At 39.8% G+C, this 27,192-nt stretch overlaps 1 protein-coding gene across 1 annotated transcript in view; it reads left to right on the top strand.

Annotated features, from left to right (window-relative positions):
• The window catches only part of DOCK3 (dedicator of cytokinesis 3), a 188,185-nt gene that overhangs the window by 24,326 nt on the left and 136,667 nt on the right, over positions 1 to 27,192 (top strand). Inside the window, 3 exon segments of the mRNA XM_042018678.1 lie at positions 3,297 to 3,337; positions 5,170 to 5,225; positions 7,418 to 7,514. Coding sequence (XP_041874612.1) covers positions 3,297 to 3,337; positions 5,170 to 5,225; positions 7,418 to 7,514 — 194 coding nt within the window.

Genomic DNA, 27,192 nt, shown 5'->3' with positions numbered 1-27,192 from the left:
TTTCAGTCTTTATCCAACAGTTCGCAGATTCTCTAATGTGGCATCAAGTTTCCCCCACTGTAGATTTCCATAGGTACAGATAATTGTAGAATGGCACTTCTGATAGACTAATTTTTAGTTTTCTTATAGCAAATGATGTGTATGGTGTGGAATATCCCTTTGATTCAGGCCGGCCGTCCCAGCTATGTCCCCTCCCAACTTCATTGCAGGCATGATCATTGTTTCACATTAATTTATTCACAGAATTCTTGTCACTTCATAGCTGCGTTTTTCCGCTTCTTGATTTTAAATCACATTTTCTTCACCATTTCTGTGAAGTCAGTACCCTCTAAAGACCGTATGTCACTAAATGCAAACTGTAACTCTGAAATATGAACAGTTATTATTTGCTATAGTGACACCTAAACGTGTTGGTCAGTGTTGTGTCTGACCAGGGAGCGCTTGTTGGGATCCCAATTAGCTGAAGCACCTGCCTGGATTTGATGGCTATTGTCATTAGATCCTCCAAAACAGATTCTCTTTAAGGTGAATAATTACATCAATATTAATGTGTTTAAGACTAATTCCAGAATGCCAGTTTAGCTCATTCTAGGGAATAATGTAATGCAGATGCAATTTTCTAACTGTGCCTTTAAAAAAAAAGGCATTGTACCTTTTCTCATAGCTTTTATTTTGTGATACAGAATGGGTTGTACATTTTACAGTGTAGGGCTTTCAGGTTCTGCTGAGCTCTTTGAGTGTCTCTTGCTTGCATGAGTTGGAGGAAACTCAAAATATAGAGAGGGTGACTTTAAAAAAATTATACCACAATAAAAAAAGATAAAAGAAAAACTAAGGTCTGGAGGGCACAATTTATAGGATTAAAGGGAAATGTAACCACTTTTCAAATATATGAAGGAAACTACAAGAGGCAAGTCAACAAAATGTTTTCCATAATGTCCAAAAGAAAAACATCAATAATTCAAATAGCATCAAAGAAAGGTTATAAAGTGCATGTATGTTGTCTGAGCCACTGAAATAGGTTGTCCAGTGAGGATTTCATCTCCACTTGACATAAATATGCTGGATTTCCAAGTATGATACCAAAATTTCGCGTGTTACATGCAGTTTTGTTGGCCAATGTTGATCTGTGGAAGAAATTTCTTCTAAAAAGGTGCCTGTGCAACACCACCATTTTCAAACTGGTCTGCATGGAGTAACAGAAATAGAGTTTCCTTGGAATTTGGTGAGAAATACCTTGGAATCTAGGTTTCACAGATGTATGGATCATTTTCCACAGACAAGGAGTGCAGTTATTCAACCCTGGTAATAAATGACTGGATGCTGTTTAAAGCAGACTAAATATGAGGAGAGATTTAGAGATGTGGCCTGGATGAGCTGGGTGATTTCTCAGGGTCCTTCCCTGCCTGTTTTTCACAACTCTGTAAACACGGAGCTTGTAAGCTTTGAAAATTTGTTTTGGAATGAAGAACAAAAACCTCAGAAATGAGGTAGGTTTTCGGAAATGTTTCATTTACTCTACCCTGCAGATCTAAATTATTAATGGCCACACCCTTTACTGGGTTTTGTTCTTTTACAGGTCTCTTCACAAACTTGGATAAAACCACTCTTTCCCCATTTCCCAAGAAGTTTGTCATTCTGTTTGTCTTAGAGCTTAAATGTCTGGTTATTTCTGAGGTACAGACTGTATTTAATATTAGTAACAGTGAATCACAGGATAAACGCATTTATTTTTTTCTGTGACCTTAAAAATATGCAGCATCTGTTGCTCAAAAGCAGGTGTGGGCACAGTTGTGCGGAGTTCTAGAAAACACTCATGTTAAAGGTCTGTATGTGTTGTTTGTGCATGTATATTTATATTAATATGATTGCTCTGAAGTTTGCTCAACTAAAATGTATTCCGAACAATATTTTTTTTAATATAATCAGTGATTTCATAGGAAAACAAATCTTTGTGTTATGTCCTATCTTCATGAGAAATTTGTGTAATGAAGAAGATGGGTTTTAATTTTTTCTATACTAAGGTTTGCAATTGTCCTGAATTCATCAGTTATTTTATTTCATATTGACTTAGATTCCCTTTGTAAAACAAAATAAAAATTCAAGACTATCAGGCTGTCTTTAAAACAAATTCAAGGCCTTCTTCCCCACATCTGATCCTCTCAATGAGACTCTTGTCATAATTCAGCCAAATCTGAAGTCCTTTTTCTAAGAGAGACAAAATACCCAGTTACTTGGTTCTGTTCTTCTCTATTCTCCATAGCCAGTTACTGGCAGGTTTTGCTAATTTTGAATAAGGGAGGGAAAAAAACAGCAAGCAGGAAGTTGCTGGGAAAATGGGAGGACTTTTTATGGGAAGTGGACTTAGTGGAAGCGTTGGCTTTTGGCAGGCGTGGGCTGCGCCTGTCTGGCACTGGCTGCAGTTGGTAATGACACTTGAAGGCTGAACTGGGGTTGGAGCTGGGCCTGGCCAAGTTTGCCCAGGAATTTGGGATGGTCAGGTCCCCTCCCGAGAACCCACCAACCCCCTGTGCTCCTGGGGCTGTTCCAGGCCCAGCTCCAGAGTGTGCTCCTTTTCCACTCTTCAGCTGGATGAGGTTTTCATCCTCTTTATTCCTGGCTGAATCCTGCAGTGACATTGCTGTCACCTGTGGAAAGCAGCAGGAACTGGGTTCTTCTGGTTAACTTGCAGCTTTAGCAGCTTTGTGTTTTACTCCTCATTTATTGTCCTGTCTGGAGCTGTTTCCTGATGGGGGATACAAGAATAATAATGGGGTTTGTAAATTAGATCCTAAATCCTGTTCTCTACCCAGACATACGTAAGACCAGACACATGCAAAGAATTTCTGTTTGTTTAAAGCACATTAGAAATGTATGGTCGTCATGGCTTTTACAGGTTTCTGAAGTCTGGAGATCTTGTCAAGATAAACACTGCAACAAGACTCATGTGCCAGCCTGGAAGAGAAGTGTTCAGTGCAGAGTCTTCCCTGAGTGCTGATTGTGTCTTTGCCACAGTGACTACTGATTATTAGTACAGGAACTAGCTAATCTGCTTTTATTCCTGGTGGGAAGAAACAAGAGCATTCCAGGTTGTTAAGTGTTTGTCATCATTGCAGAGCAAAATAAAAATAATAATAATAAAAAAATCCTAACAAAAACTCTTTTAAACATTTGATCTGTGTGAGGCACAGCTGGTTTTTTAGATTATCTCAGTAACTGCATGGCTGTAGTCAGTTTGTTTCTGTGTAAGGACTGCAGTGCCACAAATAATTATAATGTGTTTTATCTGGTTTCAGGTTGGTACAGAGGTGTTTCCATTAAGAAGCCCAGTGTCAAGGTAAGCGTGAATACATTTGTTAATCTAATGGGAGATTAGATCTATTTTGCTGTTGCAACCCAGTAAACTTTTCATCTTCCTTCTCTAACTTCTTTCCTGTGGGAGGATTGGATTTCTTTTAAAATTGAGTGATACTCATTAATCGCTCAAAGGATCAGAAACCTTCCTGACATGTAACGTGTAATTTTTTCAATATTTATAAATCTCATCCAGTTTGATCCTCTCCACCCTACTCCCCTAAGAAAAGCATAGGTGGGTGATACTGCATTGCTTTAATGCAGCATTTTTTAAGAACACATTTAATAAGTTCAATTATTAATCTAAGACAACTTTCAAAAAAGTCTGTTGAAAGAGGGTTTTGTCAAATGTTGGGGAGGGTCAGATTTTTACCGTTTAACCTTTGTATTTGGTCGTTTTCCATTTTTTTCCATCATTTTTGCTCTTGGAGAACTTTTTTGACGGTTCTGATATGTTTGTTTTTGTGAGTGCATCTAAGTTTTTGTAACTGTTGGTATCTAAACATGCCAATAGGTGCTTCTATATGAGCTTCACTTCATTATCTGGTGGTTTAGATATTACTTGTATTTAAAGAGAGAAGAGTACCAGATCCCTCATGTTTATCTGTACTATGGAATGTAATATTACCTGTATTACATTGTCATGACAATAATACTCTTTTAATGAAATGTCTGCAGTCATTGTGTGTGTTGGTGCCTCTGCTTGTGTATATGTTCCGTTTCAATAGGAGAGCCCTTCAAACCTTCCCTGGTTTCTTAGATACCAGAAATAAGCAGCATCAACTGGAAATGAACCAAACAAGAAACTGAAGTAGCATTTCTTCCTTTTCTGGATTTTCATGTTGTTGAAAGCAAGCACATTTACTGTTTTCCTGATGAAGCCATTCCTTTTAGATTCAGCTTTTTTCCTTCTATAATTTTAGTCTTGCCTATGAACAAGAAGGAATTTTCCTTAGCATTTGGCACCCTCTTTACTATTCCTTTCAAATGCCACCCCCCCCCCCCCCCAATTTTTCTTCCTAAATTGCATGGTTTTAAAGCTCAAAAATTGAAAGCCCACACTTGATTGCTGACATTTTTGTCAGAGGCTGCCAGGTGGTTTTTAATCCAAAGATTTCCAGTGCTGCTCCCATGTTTCCCACTGAAGTGCAGATTGCTGTTCTTACACACTGACAGACTTTGCTGTGAGGATTCAGGGCTGTGTGCTTTACAGAGAATGTGGGACACTAGGAAAAGGTTGGATTAAATTACCTCTTTTCCCCAAGTCTCAACACACAAGAGCACACTGGCACAGGCAAGGTCAGAGTCCAGCCCCCCTGGGAACAGCAAAAGGCAGATAACCAGAGGTATCCCAAGTGGGTTTGGACAGCTTTTTTGGAAAGAGGGAGGAAAACTGATAGCTCCAGGGTATGCAAGTAATAGAACACTTCTGTCTATGGGGGCTCAATGCAAAGTTGATGGTGGGCTTTTATTTTTGTATAATTTGTGGTTTTAAACCTCTGTGTCACCCCTAATGCAGCATCCCGACACAGGCCTGCTCTGGGAGCTGCTGGTGCTGTGCTGCAAACTGTAAAAGAGCCACTTTTCTGATCCTCCCAGTGGAGCTTTGGTCCAGTGCGGCGTCCTGGTCTAAGACAGACTAAACCAGTCAATTGTTACTAACTAGAATGTTGAGTTTGGACTGGCAGCTTCGACACAGTGGTTGTTTGGGGGTTTTTTAATAGCTATATTGGCAGTTATTTATTGTGGCTTAGGTTACCAATGCTAAAAACTGCAAATGCATTTTTCTAACGTGCAGAATTTTTTCTCTTGCAGGGGATTTTTCCTGCAAATTATATTCACTTGAAGAAGGCAATTGTCAGTAACAGAGGGTGAGTATTCTTCCTTCTTTCTAAGAAGCTACAGTGCTTCTTGTTTAGAAGGGAAACAAAGAAGTAATTATTGAAACTTAGAGACGTTTTAGTTCATTGTATCTTTTTTTGTGTATGAGGGTGTGAAAAGTACATGTAATTCTGCAAAATTGTTTGTTTTTACTATAGCAAGAATCAGGTCTGATGGTTACTTTTGTTTGCTTTGGCTCATAAAATTGTAACTTCAGAGGTATCTAAAGAACTCTACTTATATTCTTCCATTTCTGCATGTTCTCTCACTCGCAAAATCCTGTATTTTCCTGTTTGTTATGGAAACACCAGTCAGTAGACAGCCCATCTCATTTATCTACAGATTTTCAGAGTCATAGCTGGCAGGTAGCTGTGTTATCTTGAGCCTTTTCAAAAGGATCCAACCCTTCCCACCTCACCCAAAGAGTGACTGAAGTGCACTGCTGAAAACTTCTGCCTTTCTCCATCTTTGTTTGCAGCTCATCTGTTGCTGGCAGTGGGTTTATTTCAGTTCATGTGAATAACAACACTGGTGGCAATGTCATGGCAGAGAAGTTACTGAGTGGGGGCTCTGGAACCTGCAAAGTTTCCTGTGAGATTGACTGAGACTCCTGAAATCAATATCTCGTGTTTTCACTGCTGCTTTTACTTGCATATTCGAGATAAAGGCTGTTGTGGGGAGATTTATAAGTGCAGTGTTTCAGACAGTGACCTGAGGCAACAAATTAAATGTGGAAGATAAAACTTATTAAATGGCACTTAGTGAAGTACCTGCAGAAAAACAGGTGACTTCTGATAGTCTTGAATTTTATATTTGCTCCCAAAGGGCCTCAGTAAAGGTTGTAAGGGCAGCTGTAATACTAATGCTTCATAATTTTGGGGTGTAATAAAATGATATATATTGCACAGGATAACCACTCCTAATGTTATCCACTTCCTTAGGGGAAGGAACGTTCCCTGGGATGTGTAGTTAATTACTACTTGATGTTTAGAGTTTGTGAAGGGCAACCAGTTCAGGTACTTATTAGGAAAGCTGATACACTGTTTAAAAGTAGCAAGGCTCACATACCAATTGATACAACAGAATGTAATGCAGTTCTGAACCAGAGGGTCATGGTTATTTCATGCTGTGCTTAAAAATTCTCTGTTTCAGAATATATTCCAAGTGCCATTATAAACACTTGTGAAATAACAGAGCATGTGTTTAACCTGGCAGGGAGCTGAACACCACACAGCCACCGGCTCCCTGCCCCCTGCCCTCCCCACACATCCCTAGGGACATACAGGGACTCAGGGCTGGAACATCCCCCATGTGAGGACAGGCTGGGAGAGGTGGGGTTGCTCAGCCTGGAGAGGAGAGAAAGCTCTGGACAGACCTGGTTTAGCCTTTCAGTATCTAAAGGGGGCTTGTAAGATGATGGGGACAGACCTTTTGTCAGGGTCTGTAGGAATCAGACAAGGGGTGATGGGTTTAGATTTAAGGAAGACATATGTTATGCTGTGGGTAGTGAAACCTTGACACAGTTTGCCCAGAGAAGCTGTGGCTGCCCCATCCCTGGGAGTGTCCAAGGCCGGGTTGGATGGGGTTTGGAACAACCTGGTGTAGTGGAAGATGTCCCTGCCCATGGCAGGGGGTGCAATGCAATGAGCTTTGAAGTTCCTTCCCATCCAAACCACTCTTGTGGTTCTCCTTTAATGGTTTTGGAAAATCTTTGCCATAAAGGAACAAGTCTTATTCTTTGAATTGGAGGATAGTCCCTCAGATTTCATCTGCTATGTTGAAAAAGCCTTCTGGATAGGACAGATTAGTAGGTAGCAGGTATTTTCGGTAGTTTTGATACAGGCAAAGGTTATCATTATTGCTATTATTTTACCTACTTTATTTAACATGCTGTAGTAATGAAAACTTTTCATTGACCTTGATTAGAATGAAATTATATATTTTGAACAGGTAGCAAGGAAATGCTTCACATAAGCTTAATTTGTGGAATATAATGGAGGAGCCATTGCTATGACTCTGGAGTTGCTTCAGTCTTACAACAGACGAAATGATCCTCTTAAGATATTCTTCTTATGGTGAACAAAATCGAGTTCTAGAAATTTACAAATTACTGTGCTGTCACATTATTTTTCTGCCTTTTCCAGGGTACATTTCCTAATTTTTCCCCCCTCTTTTTCTGTAGGCAATACGAAACAGTTGTTCCTCTTGAAGATTCTGTGGTGACTGAAGTCACAGCGACGCTGCAGGAATGGGCCGTGCTCTGGAAACAGCTGTATGTGGTAAGAGCAGTGCTCCTGTCCCTGCACATCTCAGATACACTGGGAGAAATGTTGCCTGCCTTTGTCCATTCAAAACCCATCAGAATCAATATCAGAATTTTTGGATTGCTTGTATTTAATGGGGGTTCCCTAACTGCAGAATCATGGATCATGTGAGAGTCACATGGGCTACATTGGAAATTTCAGCAGTTCTGAAATTCTACCTTCAGATCTGAAAGCTTCACAGTTATAAAAAAAGGGCAACAATTTTAAAGTGCTATTAAATATGTAAGAAATAATAGAAGACTTCTGTAAGTCCCATCAAAGACGTCAAAGAATTATTCAGCACAGTTTGTAAGTTCTAGTTTTAGTGTCTAGAGTCTGAAAGGAGAAGAACTCAAACTATGGGAAGTTTTGTACAGTTGTTCCTTCATAAATTAGAAATAAACACTAGGATAAGTGTATCGAGTTTTATATACTTTTTTTTATATATATAATTTTCTGTTGCTGCCACATAATGTCTCCTACTTCTGCTTTCATCCCTCTTCTTTTCTTACATTTTAATAGCCAAAGCCCATGACACAGCAGATAAAAAACTTGAACATTTGAAGGTATTTTTTCCTGGTTTTTATTTTCTCTTTTTTAGCTTAGTAATTGCAAGCCTTAACTGTAGGATTAGGATCAAGAACAGTAGATGGTCTAAGCCTGCATTTCCTTTCTCTCCTTCCTTTAGAGAAAACCTCTACATAGAGCTGCAGCAGCTTTGTTTCCTCATTTAAACCTGCAGTAGCAGCAGTTACATATCTAGGAAACAAACCCAGGAAAGATGCAGTGGATTGAGTCTAGTGCATCTCCAGCATTAACCACCTGTGTTCTGTACTTCCTTCAAAAAGCAAGCAACTCTTCTGAAATTAGTTTTACTTCTGTTGGTCCCAGTTCTTCTATGTGGTCATGTGTCCCTGGAGGCGTTTTCTTGGAAAGGAGCATCTGATCTAATGGAGGAGGGGCAGGGAACGTGGTACAGACCGTGTTTTATACACTCTTTCCACCTAATACTCCTCCTTTTTCCATTGCACCTGCTTACCTCTCTGGTGTATGGAAATAAAGTGATCTTTTCTGTTCTCTTCCTGTAAGATTTTTTTTTTCTCCCCCTCTCCCCAGTGTCAGCTGAAGATGACAACGGTAATATTGGCAATGGTATTAAATTGGAAAAAGGGGAATCGTTTTACCTACAAATGAGTGAAACTTCCTTTCTACTAAAGTATTTCTCTTTTATTGTTAATACCAGTTCCTTGAGGGGAAGGAGAGAGAAAGCTCTAGCTATAAACTTTCATTTAGTGATTTTTCTTTCTGGGACTGCTTTCTACTGTAGCTCATTATATTTCTTATCACATTGCACAAAACATTATTGTATTTTAAATAACAGGGGAAAGAATTTGCTGTTCTCATAGAACTTTGGAAGGAGGCATCTGCTCCCTGACGAAGAAATTGGCAGAGCTTCTGAGTAGAAAATACATTGTTTTGTGTTGTGGGGTTTTTTCCCCCCAAAACTAAAAAAATTAAAAATTCTAATATAGAAACAATCACAGAGTTGCTTAGATTTGAAGGGATTTCTTGAGATCATAACTGCTTTCTCAAGTAGGGTCAGCAAGACCAGGCTGACAGGACTGCACAAGCCAGGTTTTGAGTTCCTTCTGAATGGAGACTCCCCAGCTTTCCTGGGCCAAGCTGCCAATGTTTGAGCACCTTCAGTGATTTCTTCTCTTCAGGCCACTGATACAGTACCACAGCCTTTCTGACAGATGAGCTGTTTACACCACTGTTAAATGGGTAACAGACATTTGTCCCATCTGTGGACTGTACATTGGAAGCCTGAGGAAATGCACCAAGGTGCCTGTGGCAGAGCTGGGATGAGATTTTTATCCTTGGTGTTCAGGCTGGAAGTTATGTAAGGACATATCTTAAAATATATTGACAGACTAAATGGAAATCCTTGCTTGTTGTTGGATCAGCACCAGCAGAAATTTTTATTATTCCCAAACTGTAATAAGAATCATCTAAGAAATGTAATTAATGTTATTTATCATGCTGCTGTGCCTAGTCAGCTTTGTAGAAGAGTTTCCTGCTATAGGGGAAATTCAAGTGCTGGTTGTTGCACAGACACTCTGAGTAGGTCAGTGCCTGCAAAGGGCCCCTCACTGGTCAGTTGGGCTGCCCTGGGACCGCTGCCAAACAACGTGGGCAGCCTCTCTGAGCACCTCCAAATAGGCTCAAATGTTCATCTCATGCTTTTTGGTGAACTCCCTACCTGGATTATGGTTTGAAAGACCAAGTTCGATTCAATTAAAAATTCCCAGCAATTACCTCAGTAGTATTGCTGAGGTACATTGTAAGGTTTGTATTTGGCTCTCAGTTAAACAATAGGAGCTGGGATGTAATACCCAGGAAGCCTGCAGTGATTAAAACTGCCTGGAGAGGGATGTTATGTTGTTCCAAGATAAGAAAGCTTTGCTGACACAAAATTGGAGGGAGGAGAACAGTGAGAAATGGAAGGGTGAAGTAAAGCATGGCTCTGAGACAGTTGAAGAAAATTAGTTGGTGTAAAATATTGGGAATCTTCCTCGTTTCCTTCTGACCACAGACAGTCCATGCTAGTACTGGGAATAAACTGTGCATGGGGAACCTGAATGGGTTTGAGTTACAGGAGTTGTGCAGCAATTTTAGTTTAGATGTCTGAGAAATATATATTAATAGAAAGATTAGCCTGAGATCATTGCATTACAGAGGGCTGCGATATTCTTGTAATATTTGCTATCAAGGTGAAAGCCAAGTGTTAGTCTGAGGAGAAAATGGCATTTGTCCGTAATGAGTTCACAGAGAAAGGGCTGTGCCTGAAATGAATTTGAAATAGAAAGATATATGATACGTTCTTTGCTCTACTGTGATAACAAATTATGCTCTGAGTTCTTTGTGTTCTTTGCTTTACTGTGGTAACAAATTATGCACTGAGTAGTTGGATTCTGATCATATAACTCTTTAAATGCTGACTAAACAGCAAGGTTTTTGAAAATGCCAGGGGTTTTTCTCCAATTGGAAAGTGATATAAATAATACTGGGATGGAAGCTATGAGAATCAGTTATTTATATTGGGTGGGATATTTAGCAATAATGATAACCTTGTTAATAATTCTATGCCTACTTTAATCTTTTTTTTAAATAATTGAGTAATCAGGAAGAGAACTTAAATATTTATTATTTAATAAAGGAGTAAAGATGATATGACTTTTATGGTTCTGGGGACAGACTTTTTAGCAGGGCCCATAATGATAGGACAAGGGGTAATGGTTTTAAATGAAAAGAGGGGAGATTCACACTAGGTACAGGACAGAAGAATTGTACTGTGAGGGTGGTGAGGCCCTGGCACAGGTTTCCCAGAGAAGCTGCTGCTTCCCCATCCCTGGGAATGTCCAAGGCCAGGTTGGATGGGGCTTGGAGCAGCCTGGGACAGGGAAAGATGTGGCAGGGGGTGGCACTGGATGATCTTTAAGGTCCCTTCCAACCCAAACCACTCCGTGATTCTGTGGAAAGAGCACATATTCCCGTTTGAATATGTAATCTGTGTGCAGATAATCCAGTGTCATGACACTAGAAAATAGAAAGAGTTCTTTGCCTTCTGATCTGTCTGTATCCAGGCTGTATCCTGTATCCAGGCTTCTAAGATGAGCACTGAAACAATGAGATTTTGTAGCTACTTTCTGGCAAAAAAAGCCACTGTTCTATTTGACCTACTTGGTTTGGGTTTTCCTACTTTCACTGCCACTGTAAAAAATATTAGGAGGGAGTTCACAGTGTGAGTGTGGATCTCAGTGCTTAAAATCTGTGGCTATGTAGCCACTGGAGTTGCTGATAATGTGGGTAGGGTTACTGATAACCACAGCTGGCCAGATGTGTGTGTGTTTGTGAGTCTGTGTGTAGACACATTTGTGTGTTTGAGTACTGTCAGTAGGTGCACAGACCCAGTATCTTGTGGTGTTGTTTTGCCTGCCTCTAGTACTGTGTTATTCTTTAGATTCATTTGAGCACAACTATGTCCTTTGTGGAAGCCTAAGAAATTTAGAAGAGGGTTTTACTTACTGTTTCCCAGTATTGCAAAGGCAATAAGCAAAATATGCCAGTGATTCCCTTCCCCAGTCCTGTACTTAACTTGGAGTGGAGGAGAAAGGAAAAGTGAGATTATTAATGTACCACTATAAGCAGCTGAGCCTATTCTTGTGCCTACTCCAAAGGGACAAGGAAGAGAGAGCAAAGCAAGAACAAACCTTGGGGAGACTTGTTTAGGCACAGAGGTGAATAAAGATGCAAAATTGCATTTGTTCCAGTGAAATGGGTGTGTGCTGCTCTTGGATAGTTGTCCACACCACTGTACTGACTTCTGTTGAGACAGCAAAATGATACCAGTGAGGTTGTTAACTTTCTCTCTTACCTTGTATGTGTTGATAAGATTTGTTATTTTTATACTTCTTCTAAATAAAGGATCTGCAAGTTCTCTGTAAGCTTTTGTTAATTAGGTCAAACAAGACTCCTGTGAGTTGTTAAGTCAGCTAAGGAGATCACTGAAACTCACTGTTGGTGCACAGTAGCTATTTTAACTGTAAAAAAAATTCCTCAGAGTCTAAGATGTGATGCGAGGACTATTTCTGTTGAGAGCGCAGATGACTGTGGAGAGACCAAACATAATTGCCCAATTTAGAATTTGGTCAGATCAATAATGTTAATTTTCTACTTTTATGCAAAGGGGAGCGGGGGATGTGTGGGGTGACTTGTCTAGTTTCAGGAGTAAGACCTAATGGTGTTGGGAATAGATGGAATTTTTGCCAGCTCAGCGTGAAACCAATTTCCCATTGGCTCCTTCTAAATTTCCTGAGGGATCCTATTAAGGAACAGAGTGGGTAGCAGGACTTGGTGCAATTGCAGCTATGTGATTTGGGTGGTTTTGGGTGTCCTTAAAATTGATGCACTAGTTAAAACTCATCTTGAAAAATGCCATTCACTGAATCACTAAGGTAGTTTACTCTTATGGGGAGTGTTCTGTGAGACATTTTTATTCAGTGAGATGTGCTTTGCTCCAAATCTGATAAAACATGGAATAGCTGGTGGATTTTCTGAAATATGTAGACAGAAAAAAATGTGACATGACCTAAAATGGATGTGCTGCATCTGAGATCTGCATCAGAAGGTCTCCCTTCAACGAACAGAATTTCTTCAAGTTGAGGCTGAGCATATTAAATACAATCTTAAATTCTGAGCAAGCAAACTCCTGCAAAGATGAGGTATTTGTACAAAGACAGAGGTACAGAAACAGTATTGCTTGTATACATGGCCTTCTTTCCTCTTTCTCATTTTCATGTCGTTTTCAAGGTTACCTGCAAATAGAAAATTCCTTTAGAGTGATTGTTCAGGTTTGTGGAAGAGACATTTTAAAAGAATCTGAACAGCTTGTCTGGCCTCAGTTGGCACTAACAGAGAAACTCAGAGTTACCAGTTTAGAAGACAGGACTCTGGATCATAGTGTTCAGCAGTGTTATGGATATTTTTATATCTTTCTGTGTTTGGAGTGAAGGGTGAATCTTCTTGGAGTGACCAGGAATTCAGATAGGAGGTTGGGGCAGCTGACAGTCTCATTAAATGCTGCACAGCTTATCAAGGAAACTAAGAGTAAATATTTCCACTTCCAGGGGCTCTAGTTCTTCAGTTCCTCAGAGGGAACAGTGCACTGAGAAATCATCTCATTGCTTAGCAACTGAATCTGGGGCTTTTAGCAGATTTGTTATTTGATTACTAGAAAATACTTGAATATTTTTCTTGATTGGGTTGTGATGGGCGAGTGCAGAATGATTTGGAGAATGCAGAACGATGAACACTTCAGCATTGTATGCTGAAGGTGGATATTTTTATAATTCAGTGTGTTTACTCATGGAGGGGGAAGCTGGAGATAAATCATGGAATGTCCCAGGTTGGAAGTGACCTTGAAATATTATCTGGCCCAACCTTTTGTCAGAAAAGGATCCTATGTGAGATGAAGTGGCACCCTGTCCTAATCCAGTGAATGGTTGTTCTTACTGTCAGGCATTTCTTTCTTAGGTTGGGATGAAAACTCTCCTGGTGCAACTTGTACCCACTGCCCCTTAATCTTTTCCCTGTGTCTCCTTGTGGACAGAGGGCCTCCGTCCTCTTCAGGAGGCTGTGCTGCTACTGCAGTACTGGGAGGAGATTCACAGGGAGAAATGACCCAGCTGTTTTTGTCTTTCCTCACAGGGCAGGATCTCCAGCCCTTGGGTCATCTTTGCTCCCTTCCCCTGGACCTGCTCCAGTCTGTCCCATCTTTCTTGAATTGTGGGGACCAGAATAAAGACCTCCATGTAAAAGTGTCACAGTGTGATTTATATCTGCTCATTATCTTAGACAATTAGAAGGTTTTGTAGTTAAAATCAGAGACTTTTATGCTGCTTAGGTGTGTTGGAAAGTTGAGTAGAAGCCCTTCTCATGCTTTGTCAAATCGAGACTTGAATTTGCATCAATTTATTTGCTATGGTTTCTTGGAGGTCTCTAGTGGATGTCATCACCTCTCTCTACATCTCTTCCTTGGAAGAGCAGGACTCCTGTAGAAATTACACTTAATATTTATTAGGTTCCTGCTATAAAGTGCAATCCATTTCAGTACTTCTCCCCTTAGCACTAACTTGCTGAAGTTCAGTTCAAGTGCTTCATATTTTAAGGTTATAACAAGTTCCCGCAATTATTACTTTTTCCTTCCTTAATTTTAATAAATTTTATATAGTCAGTCTCTCATAGTGATTTGTGGAAGACTCTGAGCTTTAAGGAATTAAAAGTAGGTGTACGTTTTTAGGAGAGTAAAATGAGATTAGTTTGTAAGCAAGTCTTACACCATTAAAATCTGAAAAAATATGATAAATGATTTGAAATTTACTTTGCTTTGAAGACCACAGGATTTTATGGCAGTTTATTGGGTTTAAATGTCAGTATAACAAGGAGCCATACATGCAGTACCTTTCATTTACTGCCACATACAGATTTATGGTATCATTTAATACTATTAGGATCAACTAGACAGTTTTTATGTATTTTCAAACAAACAAAAGGTTGACTATAAAACAAAAACTGCAAACCGTCAATCAAACTGTGTGGGAGGAATATATGTTTTGAGTTACCATGGAGATGGATAGATTTTAATAGATTTAAAAAGTAAAGACAGAATTAAATGTAAGTCACCTTGTGGTGTCCTTTACAAGTCCTCCTGTGACAAATGACATGTAGGGTATTTTATAATCTCTTGCTTTGTAGGGAAATGTTATTTAGTCATTGATACTGAAGGTTATAGTATGCTCTTTTATTTTGGTAAATAACACAGAGTAGTTGTGTTACTGATACTGACATTCATAGCAAATGGTGTGGGGATTTGGAGGGGGTTTTTGAGATTCAATTTTTCAAGTATTAGCTGGTTTGTAGTTAACAAAGAGTTCTTGCTTCTTAGAGCAGTAGCCAGTGTGCATGCTGCAAACAGTGTTACAGTACACATGTAAAGTGCTTGTGTGATATTAAAACATGGGAATTTGATTTTACTGAATGCTGGTTTAAGACCAGCTGGGAAAACCAACAAGGAAACAGAATTTACTCAGGGGAAACCAGTGGCTGACCTCCAGATGATTTCAGTTTCTTTTGCACTGTAAATACACTGAACACTGAATTACATCAAGTCAAGGGAAGAAGGTTTTAATCAGAAAACTGAACAGAAGTTTGAGAGTTTCTTCATTTGTACTGGAGAGATTCACCTGAGCTGGTCCAAGTATGGTGATGTTACAGAATTGCATTTGAAATAGAGGCAAGTAGTAGTGTGGTTTGAGTTTAGTATTTCAAAGATGTATTTTGAGAAAACCCAGCACTTTGGTTTGGTTTTTAAAGAGCAGAAAATTAAGAGGAGGGGAAAAGGGCTAGGGGGACTGGCAATCTGGCCTTTTGGAGTGAGCAAGATGCTGTGCATGGATAGAGCTTACAAGGGAAAAGACTGATCATCCCTAGTGGGTATTTATTGGAAGTAAAAAGACAGTTTGGATTTAATTTCATAGAAAACAGAAATTGTTTTTCAGTAGAAAAGCAAAGAACATCTGTCCTTTTGGCAGCCTGGATGGCACTGTGATCTATGTGGTATCAAGAAGTGTCCTTCAGTCTTACCCTGATTTATGTCACTTTCTGTTGTTTCTATCCTTAAGACAGAGAGAGAAAAAGGCAACTAGCATATAACAATTACAATGATTAATAATTATTTGTAAATATATACATGTAACAAAACTATATTTGTTTTCTAAGAGGAGTGGGTAGCAGAAAGTTTCAGGTGGGAGGAGTAGAAAAATCAGTTTTATACGGATCAGTGTAGCACAAGTGGACTAAATCCTTGTGACTGGAGAACAAACACTGTGGCTGCAGCAGTGGACAGCCAGCACTTGGGCTGCCAAATCTGATTACTCTGCATTGTTGCATTTGGCTGGAGAGGAGGCAATGGTTGATAAACAGGAATAAAAATGCATCTTAATTTAAAAACTCAGTAGTAAACCTGGTAAATGGATAGACATTTAATTTTACATGAGGTATTAAGGTGAAATGAAAATATTTAAGATTATTAAAGACCTGTTTCTTCTTTCTTATTTCAACTTCCAACCACATGACGGGATGTAATGTAGGGATAATTGGTAAATTAGAACTGTTCAAGAGGTAGAAGCAGGGTGGCAAAGGCAAACATCCAAGAACCAGGGAAATGCCAGTGTTCCCAGTGCAGTCTACTTTATCCCTAAGGGTTCTGATAAGACCCTTAGGTTTGTGGTCACCTTATGGTAATGAGGTTGTAAACCCCATTCCTTGCACGTCCCAGTGCTCTCCAGTGAACTGAGTGGGACATCCAGAAAGAGGGAGAGCCACTCTTCAGAAGAAGAGATTGTAGTGCTCCCCTCAGAGAGGGTTGTGGCCTTCCAGCTTCCCTGCTGATGTTATGAAGATGTCCCAACTTAGCCACACAGAATTAGTGCACAGTTTTGTACTTCATTCTCTCTGTAAAACCAAGGTAATGCATCTCTAGTCTTGCATATGTTTCCATAGAAATATTGTAGGTTTGAAGCACTTGGATGCTCAGTGTTATGTAGAAATATTAGGAATGGGAAATATCTACCTTTATGGTAAGGTTTGAATAATTTTTAGTGAACTAAGCCCTAAGAACTGTACATTGAGCCACAAATGGTAATGAAAATCTGAATGGCTGTTCCTGGGTCAGTGGAAATAGAGGTTCTGGATGTGGTCATGCAATCAAAAACTACTGTAAAGCACAGACAGAGGAGGCAAGGCTAATTTCAGTTGTTGTTTATCCACATTTTCTGGAGTTCTTGACTTTCTTTTTCAGCAGATTTCTCATAACACAGGGGTTTTTTGTGACTGTTGGAATGAAAAAGGGGAAAATTAATATAAATTGTATCTTTGGAAACTGCTCACATAATTTCTTAACTGGTTGTTGTTAACGTTATTTTTAAGCTAATAGTGATTAATGGCCTTTGGAGAAATGTGTTCTCCTTTCAGAAATTCTTCTGTCTGTTTCCTAAAGTTTTATTGTTTAATAGAAGTTAATCATGCTGTGTTTTACACATAGGGATTGCTTAAAATAGAAGGAATACAAAGAAAGAAAAATTAAGAAATTGGGAGAGATTTCTGTGAGAGTACTGGAACTCAGCTTCTCACATATTTTTGTGTTCATCTTCCTGTTAATTTCATAGGTGGTTTTGTTTAATTTTAAATTTAGAGTAGAGCCTTGTGCTTGCTGGTTGGTCATAGATACCTGTGCTTTGGGTTCAGTCATAAAAGTTGATTAAGTATAAAAAGAATACTGATTGCCAAGTTTGATTTCAAAGTCTTTAGTTGCTGTCACTGCTATCACTGCACTGTTAGTGAGAAAGGTACTCTCTGACTGCATTCTTATTCCTGAAAGTAACAGACTGCCTTTGAGGGGAAAAAAAAAAAAATCTATCAGGTGACATGAAGAATTAAATGTATTTAGGGCACCCCAACAGTTTATAAAACAAATACTCATTTCTTTTTATTGCCAGTGCTCACTGCCACTAATAGGTCAAGACCCAGAGTGTGTAGATGAGATCCAATACATATAACAGAAAAAACTGTCGCTGGAATAATGGAGAACATAAATCATGTGTAGGATTATATTATTTTCTGATAATATGCGTGTAGCTCTTTGTATCAGTGGCTTCCTGTGGATGTGGTCTGTAGTTTGTGTTGCTGCAACATCAACTCCTGCTGCTGCCAAGGGCACAATGAGGGCAGAAGGTGCCCGAGCACTGCCCAGTGAAACCCTGCATCTCCCTAGGGCTGTGGCTGGGAGGGGCTTTGGGGTGTTGCACAGGCAGCTGCAGAGACCCAGGAAATCCAGGAACCCCCCCCCCCCACTGTAGGGATGAGTGGGAAGTAATAGCTTTAGGTCCAAAGAAATTTAATTGCTTATGAAAATGGTGTTTAAGGTCTACTCCTTGGTCAAAGTCTTACCCACAGCAGTTAAGATTGTGTGCTTGAGTGGCTTGGCACAGGGCTTCCTAGGACTAATATAACTATATTAATTCTTTCTTTTCACTGTGTTTTGCTGAGCTGGGTGTGAGTTTTGCAATATCCCTGAGCTGAAAGAGCTTCTCATAAATCTGGGAGATGCTGAGCCCAGAGTTCGTTATCTGAAGTGTGTGTTTGTTTCAGTAAAGTGGCAGAAGTCTGAGTTCAAAGCCCTTTACAGAGCAGGGCAAACAGTGGTGTCTTTTATGTCCTTTGCTGTTCAAGCATTGGCTGTTTGATCTAAATTAAATTGTGGTTGATGGAGCAGATTTCAGTTTATTCTTTCTGATACATCCTTAGAGTTGATGGGGGTTTTGTGAATGCCTGTTCTGTAGTCTGTGCAAGAGGCATTCAGGAATGGAGCTGAGCCTGCATCCTGTCACAAGCAAAGGGACACTTATTTAATGCCCCTCTGGACTCTCCACACTGCTGTAAAGTGGCCCTGCTGCTGAGAGAGGAGGTTTGTCCCCTGCTGTCCCCTCCTGCCCCCTCCTGCCCTGTGACTTTCCCACCCCACCCCTCCTGAAGCACCAGTGGGGTGGGCACGGAGCAGCCTCATGGGCCTGGGTGGTCACTTGGCAGCTGCCCAGGAGTCTGAGCTTCCCTTCAGTTTAATCTGGTGCTCAGTGCCCTCCCAATGATGCTTGTCAAAGATACCGGTTCAGGATTGTGATATTACTGGAAGTGTTTCTTTAATTTAAGAATAATTCTTCCAAGTTTCCTTTGGGAATTAACTTAAGCTCACTTTATTGTGTATAGGTGCATAAACAGGTGTTAAAGTCCTAGAAGTGATCCTTGTGTTGCTACATTTCCACATCTATTACTTAGAGCACTTAATAATTTTTTAGGGTAGGCCAGTAAAGGTTTGAAGGCAGTAATTTTCTTTGGGAATCCATCTGTGCCTTTCTCTGTGTTTTTTCTCAATAGTCTCAGAACTTGAGATAATAATTAATAAACTCTCCTGTATGTGACCAGGCAGGCTGTGCAGAGTGCACAGAGAAGCACAAGAGTTACCACTTTCAAGGAATAAAGTAGTAACATTTCTGGTATCAGAATTTTTTTTTTGACCTGAATAGCTCAAGTTTAATTTGAAGTACTTGTGGCCAGTTACCTTCTACTGCAGTTTCTCTGCAGGTGAGATTCTGCCCATTGAGTGCCTAATGCTTGTGAGTGCCTTTACTGGTACTGTCAAATGGACTTGTTATTTTCTCATTACAGGGACATGCTTGGAAAGCTGCTTAGATGGGATTTAATGAACTTCTAAAATGTAGTATGGCATAGTGGGTCATAATACTAAAAGAAAGTTATTTTCTGGGTAAACAGGGAAAGAGCAGCAGCAAAGGTTTCTTTTTAATCTTTCTGACTGTGTGTTCACTAATGAAAAGGAAGTTGTAAAGAAACAGGTGTGTGGCAGGTTTTCATGGTAGAGTTAATGAAATTACTGTAAATAAAAATGTTAATTATGGAATAGTTGTTAGAATGTGTCATAGGTTAGCAAGCATAGTCCCGGAAGGGACGTCCTTGCTAAGGGGTGCTTACAGTTTCCTCTGGGAACTGACAGAACCTATCAGCTGGCCAGTTTGAATATGGACACTTCTCTAAGCCACTTAAAGTTGTGATCACCTCTGTGATCCACATTTAAGAATAGGCAAACTCCCCCTCCAGGCTCTCTCTCGTTTCCGGCACTGGCACAGGTGGCTGCGGGCCCCGTGTGGGGGCCAGCGGGCCCGGCCAGGCCCTGCTTGGGCCAGGCCGGGCCGGGCCACGGCCATCCTGAAGCCATGGACCTGTTCCAGCCGTGGAACCCCCCCCCACTGCCTTGCCGTGGGCAGCCGGAGCGGCTCGGCTCTCCCCCCTCTCCACTGCGATAAGAAAAATTCAACATTCCAGCTGCAAAGCTGCAAGGCCGAGGTGAGATTAACCCTTTTTATTGCTGTGAAGAGCTGAAAACCTGAGGGAAGAGAGAGAGGAGATGCTTAAAGCTGAAATTCTGTTGTGAAGCTATGATATATCAGAGTATCCTGTTGTAATTTCATGAAGATATGGGGGGTGGAGTGTTCAACTCGTAAGCAAAAGCACCTGCGCTGAGATAGGCAGATGCTGACGCAGCTGTAATTTCATGAGAAGTTTGGACAGGGAGAGATGAACCAGATGAGGACTTTTGCTCCAAATGGGAAAGGAGAAAACCTCAGTTCCTAGAGATGCTCCCAGAGATAGTCCTAACGATGAAGATGATGAAGACCCTTTGCTCCCAGGGAAGGAGAAGGGCCTCTGTTTTTGTTTCTGAACGGCTCAACCTTAAAATTGTACCCCAAAAAACTTCAAGAGTGGACCCTCGAAAGCAGTTGCGGGAAAAGCTGCAAGTCGGGGGAAAGGACTCACACGCAGGCAGAGAGACTCCTCTTCCTAAATGGACTGAACAATATTTGGAAGTGGGCGGCTGTCTCGTTGTGATAATGTTTTCATAGCATGAGCAAGAAGAGACTTCTCTTTCTAAATGGACTGAACAAGATTATTATGGAAGTGGTAAACAGACTGAACATCTTAAGGGTTGTCTTTTCACATTGTCAGTGGGAGAAGGGAGGAAGGTGGGGGGAGGAGGAGAGTTCTGAAGGTGGTATAATTTTTTTTCCTTCTTCTTTTAGGTCTGTTAATAAACTTCTTTATATTCTTTCAAGTTTGGTGCCTGTTTTGCATTTCTCCTAACTCTTATCTCACAGCAGATAAACAGTAATGAGTATTTTGGACCAAACCACTACAGAATGGAAGAGAGGGAAGAGGAAAATAAGATTTTACTCACTGTGCAGGTTTGGGGTTTTTTGTAACAACCAAACAACTCTATTGTATATAGGTATTATTAGTATTTTAATTTCATTTAAAGGTGTGTGGTGATGGGAACTTTAGATCTTGGAAGCTATGGAACGTGCTGGATCCTTAGAGAGATGTAGTATATCTTTATATTTCCAAAATGTAATTTGAAAAAAAAGAAACTAACCTGTCACTTTGAATAGGGAGGTGCCTATTACATAAGATGTGCTTTTTTCGAAGACATCAAACCCTGTCACCTTTGTGGAGCTCTCAAAGCCCTGTGCAGGGTGGCAGCTCAGTTCAGGCTGGCTCAGCACTGTGCTCTGAGGACCAGCCCCGAGTCTGTCAAAACTGATATCAATTATTCAGTGGGCTCAGATGTTCAACAGACAAAAACCCCGCCCTAAATATTGGGAAACTTTAATTTGTACTTCTATATGGTGAGCTCAGCTACCCCATTTCTTCCATCTGACTCTTTCCCATTATCTGTCCCTTTTTGTCTCATTTCTTTTCAGGCTCTCAATCTGAGCTTCTCATTAACTTTTCATCTCTCTTTCCCTGGTTCCCTGTCAGGCACTCCCCAGACAATCCCAGTCTTTATTTTGATGAAACTTTGTAGGTTTTCTTTTATTTCCTGAATTTTGCTGTGTACTTCTTGCTTTCCTAAATAACTTGGTTGTTGTAGTTTAATTGTTACTTTAACTGTTATAAAAGAGGACAATAGAATAAGTGTTGACTTAATTTTTCCTGCAATTAAAAAATTGACAGGACAATTCATTTAGCTGACAAGGAGTGATGTGATGTTGCAGTTATTGCCCAAAGAGGCAGAAGGGATAGGGAAATGGGGATATCCAGTTGCCTTTCAAAAGAGGAAAATATTGTGACCAATTGAGTGCTAAGAAGATACAAACCAAACAATAAGTTTTCTGCCAGTTTTTGTCTGGTCTTTGTGTCACAGAACAGAAACAGAATGGCAGTTTGTTTTTGGGGAACTAACAGCATCACTGACAAGTTTAGAGTCAGGAGGATGATTTTAATGAGCCACTTAGGCTTGTTGTTGGATTTTGGTGTCATACTCTGAAGTAGCTGGTGAGTGTTCTGTCTCGGATCTGACAATAATTGCCAGGCTTGTCAGCTCTCACTGCGATACTGGTGCTGTCATCATGTAAATCCACATTAGAAACACAGCTAAATGAAAGGGTTCTGTTTAACAGTTATTCTGTTAACAGCATAGTATTCTGGAAGGAACATAATTGTGATTTGATATTTCTCTTGAAGCCACTGCATTGCTGTGTTAGATAAAGAACAGAATGGTGGCATTTAAATAGTTGCAGAAAGAGGAAAGACAGACATTGTGTACTTTCCTTTTTTAAAAAGAATTCTCTTGTGTGAAGCAATCTAAAATAAATCTTTTCTAGTTGTCAGTTTTATTTATCCTAGGAAAGCCATACCCTGTTTTAAGATACAATTTTTTAACACCTCTAACACATTCCACTACTATTTTCCAAGGGGATTTTTTTGTCAGTAGATCTGGGAAATGCATATCTAGGTAGCTGACAGGCTTTGCAAAAAAAAAAAAGCTAGAATTCTCTTACACGTGGACAATAAGCTGAAACATTTATACTTCGTGTTTAACATTTATACATTTACACTTTCTGATGCAAACACTGGTACTATCTCAGCTGCTTTTTTGAGAACATCACTGTGCAGTGAGTGGCACCATTTTCTAACAGAGCTCCTCCATTTTATTAGAGGAAATGAGAGAGCTGTGCCTTATGGAGCATCTTTTGCTAGAGGTCCTCAAGTTGGCTAGGGCAGGACCTTCGGATGGATTGAATAATCTAAGCCATCACCTTTCCTTTCCTGATTTCTTCTACCCCACTGCCCTATTATGTTGAACCTCTTTACCAGTTTGAACTCAGTCTAACCAAAAAATGAATTTTCTTGGATATAAGTGGCTGTATAGAGGGAAGAAATGTGATTTTTTTTAGCTCCTGCCATAGGAAGGATTACAGTGCGACTTCATCCATATTGTGAAGCAGAAGGCAATTCAGACAGGAATTTCTGGTGGATTAAATGGGCTGTGCTGCCACAGTGTTAAGTTTCTATGTCATAACTGAGTGGTTACCAAGAAAAAGAGTTTTTATATTATTGGTAATAGTCTAATGGCAGAGTTACTGTTTTTGTAACTGCAGGCTCTTCTATTGTGGAACTTGATTATTGCTGTGCTTGTTATCTCCATCATGGCGTTTCAGCTTTAAAAATCAGATAGAATTAGGTGAAGAATGTTCTCCTGGCTCACAGGGAGTTTTACAGCTGTGTCTTCAGTTTTACATGCACAGAATCACAGAACTGGATAGATTGGAAGGAACTTCTGAAGGTCTACAGTACTATCTCCTCCTCAAAGCAGACCCTATTAGAGCAGGTTGTTGAGGATCTTGTCCAGCTGAGTTTTGAATATTTGTGAGGAACCCACAACATCTCTTAGAAAAAATCTGTTCTAGATTTTGACCACCCACAAGGGAAAAACATTTTCCTTTTATGTAGCTGGAATTTCCAGTATCTGATGCTATTAATTAACCCTCCCTTGACACTATGATTAAAGAAATTAACAGTGTAGAATTAAATCTAGCACTTACTAAGTGGTTTAAAAACAGATTAATTGATAACAAAGCAGTTGAAAATGGAGAATTTTTATTCAGTGCTGCTGCTTGTAATAGGACCTGCAGGAATGTGTTCTAGTCTGTTATTCACTAGTCTTATTAATAGGAATCAGAAAAAATCAGTGCAGTCACACAGAAATTGCTGATGATGCAGAAATAGGAAGTTAAACAATGATTAGTTCAGAAATTGTGTGGTTTCTGTCAGATACTTGGCTCATTTAATCAGCATCGGCTCCAATACATCCAAATATAGAAAGGACCCACAGATGGTGTTTGTGTCCTGAGGTGCAGTGACACTTAACATGATGAAACATTGTTGTGGCAAACCAATCCAACATCAGCCTCTTCCTTGGTTTTGACAGCTAAGAGGATAAGAAGTCTTGCCTTTCTAGGCAGGGGGGCATCTGGAGAGGCAGAGGGGGAGAATAAATGAAAAATTCTCTTTATAAATTAATGAGGTGATTGCTGGGCAGCTGCTACTGATTCTGCCTTGTCCTCTTCAGAATAGATGGGGAACAGCCAGAAAGATTCCGAGGTGATCCACGATGGCAAGGAGTCCTAGGAGGGGGAACCTGGAGTGGATCTCCAGGCACTCTCATCCATCTGAGTCCTTTACACCAAGTTAATGTCCAGCTATGGCATTTTCAACATGTGCTGGTGTTGCCTGTTAAAAAAAAAAAAATATCTGCAGCAGTGGATATTTTGCAGCCTCTCGAAAATTCAGTATTTTTTTGGCCCATATGTGTTAACAGTTTTTGTCTGAAGGCTGTGCTCAGTCTTTCCCCCTGCTTGTTAATCCTTATCCTATTTGGATGAACAAGGGTAAGAGATCATTCCATTTCTCTTTCCTGCAAGTTTTTGATTTAAATTATTTTTGTAATTCTTGTCATTTCTACACTAAAAAGTCAGAGTCAAATCCAACCTTTAAAAAATATCATGTTTTCTGGATAGTTTCACTATCGCTTGAAAGAATTGCCTGTTTATCCACATCTTCTTGATGTATAATACATAAAAATAGAGAGATAATTAAATAAATAAAAGTGAGAATAATGTTCCAGCAGAAGCCTGACAGAGTGAAAAAATTACTTTGCACATTTGCTCAGACAAACTGCAGAAGTTGAGTGAGGAGTCAGCCTATTGTGACTTATAAATGGGTACGTGGAGGAGAGTTGCAGGTAGATGATTGATAATTGAGGTAATCTGTCAACGATCTGTCAGTTCTCTCAAAGGAAAAAAAAATAGGACAAAGCCCAGTATTGACAAAGCAAAGCCATGCAAATTTGGAATAGAATTGCAGGCACTTTTTAATAATTAGGGTGATTAGCAATAAATTAATCAAGGAAAGCAGTTGTTTCTTTATTACTGATATCTTTAAAACAAGGCTGGATTGTATTTTAAATGATTTGTTGCCCCATTATCCTAGAGGAAGTATGTTGCAGCAATCTGTGAGCAGGTTTCTATGGCATGTGCCCTGCAGGAAGTCAGACTGGATAATCACAATAATCCTTTATAGTCTTGGAATGGATGAATCTTTAAATCTGTTTAGTCAGGACCAGCTGTGTTGAAAACCAGCATTACTAAAATACAAAAAACCATGCTATGAGGTAGTGGATGTGCTGTATGGATGTGTTTTATATTCTTTCAGGCAAGAGAATTGTATGCAAAAGTCTAATGGTTTTTTAGGAGTCTTTGTCTAGTGATGCCTTTGAGATGATGTGCTAATTCTTGTACCCCTTTAAACACATTCTTTGTGGTTTTTGATGACTGATCTCCTTGGTGAGGACATGCTTTTTGGCTATTTATATAGAAACTGTGGAAAAGACTGACATTCAATACCTTTTTTTTTTTTTTTTTTTTGCTGTCTTACGTTTCAAACACTGTAGGGAACAGCAGATATTTTGGATATCTTTGAGTGGGAGATCACCAGAAATGGTTCAGTTGCCTGGTAAAGGTGTCAGCATGAGTCAGGAGCCGGTTCCTTTGCCTTACAGGCAGGTTTAGCATTTGGGAATCAGCTGTGTCCTGGAGGGCACTGCTCTGCCAGCCGTGCTGGGCAGCAAATAATGCTGCTGACACTGCTTGGCTGTCATTTATTAACTGGAGCTTTTAACCATTCTTCCTGTGCAGTGATCTTTTGCTTCCTTTCCATTTGGCTTTAGTCTGTGGAGCATCCTAAGCCCTGGTGAAAACACCCAGCTTCCACCTTAGAAGGTGACCCTATTTAAAATAGATGGAGTAAAGCTCAGGAACTACCTGCACTTCCACACTAACAGGAATGCTTTGATACTGTTTTTTAGAATAATGAGATGCCCAGAGTTGAAAAACATGTTTTTGTTCTGGTGTTGTTGGGATCTTTGTTTAAAATCTAAAGTTTTAACAGCTGCCAGCCACTGGTCCTTTACAAATATTTGCACTGGTTTTGTCACATACATGGAACAAATATTTTTAAATTGAAGAGGTTGGAATTAATTCTTTATACTGGGAGTTTTACCTGTTTTCTCTTAGCTTGTTGTTTGTATTTCTGCCTCTCATCTTTGAACTATTTTTTTTATTTACCAAAAACTTGAATATTTTACAGAATGAGTGAAAGCAAATATTTAAAAACAGGCTTTATTTATAATTTACATCGTATTTGCTGCATTCTGCTTTTCTTTTTTGTGCTTTTTGTTTAACTGCTAAATTGTTTTCAGTCCTGCTGTATTATGGGATGGCTATCAGCTCAGTGGCAGTGCTTAAAGCTCCTCAGCTTCACATGTTCTTTCATGGGGTGAAGTAGCTTAGCTTGCATTTGAATCAGTTGTTATTTTCCCAGTATTTTTCCTGAGGCCATATGTGGAGCTGCAGAAGAAATTACTTGTTCATATAAATCTTACTTTGATGGATCTGGCTCTTCCTAACAGTATTTCTGGAACCCAAACTGTCTTGTCATGGAGTATCTGAGTAGATCATACGGTGCAATTCCATTTGTTATTTGTTCTCTGGAGCCATCATCCCTAAAACATCGGGATCTCTGCACCTGAGCACAGACACCACAGCCTGCAGTGTTCAGAAATGTTTGAACTGGGTTCCCAAATATCCCAATTCTCACAAGTTTTGTGTCCGTGACCCCTCTGAGATCGAGGCTCCAGGCAAATGGTGCTGATCATTGCCACAACTGATATTCTTTGGAGCTTCCTCTTTAAAAACCTTTTGTTCATCATGTGTAAGCACCAACATCCAGACTTGAGCAAGGGAGAGGACAGCTATTTAGTCACTGGTAACAGCTGCTGGTTCAAGTGTGTGTATCCCTTTATTCTGCACTTCATTTCTCCTCCTGTCATGCTCCAAATTAGGAGCATCAGAGAGGGTTTGCAGAAACAAGAGCTGGGGCTCCTGCATTTATTTACCTTTATTTTTTTTGTAATAATGGTGGGAGGCATAAAATGTGTCTGAGCCACCATTGAGCATTGCTGTTAAAACCATTGATAAATCAACAGGAGTTTGCATATACTGAAATAGCTGAAAGAGCCATAAAGAATCATTACTTCAGTAATGAAAAAATCCTCATATGTAAGGGA

Source organism: Corvus kubaryi, unplaced genomic scaffold (genome assembly GCF_017639235.1).
Source record: "Corvus kubaryi isolate FWS band 111438036 unplaced genomic scaffold, C.kubaryi_AGA036_p1.0 124, whole genome shotgun sequence".
Lineage (NCBI taxonomy): Eukaryota > Metazoa > Chordata > Aves > Passeriformes > Corvidae > Corvus > Corvus kubaryi.
Note: the sequence above shows the minus strand (reverse complement) of the source record. Positions and strands in the feature narration are given on the sequence as shown.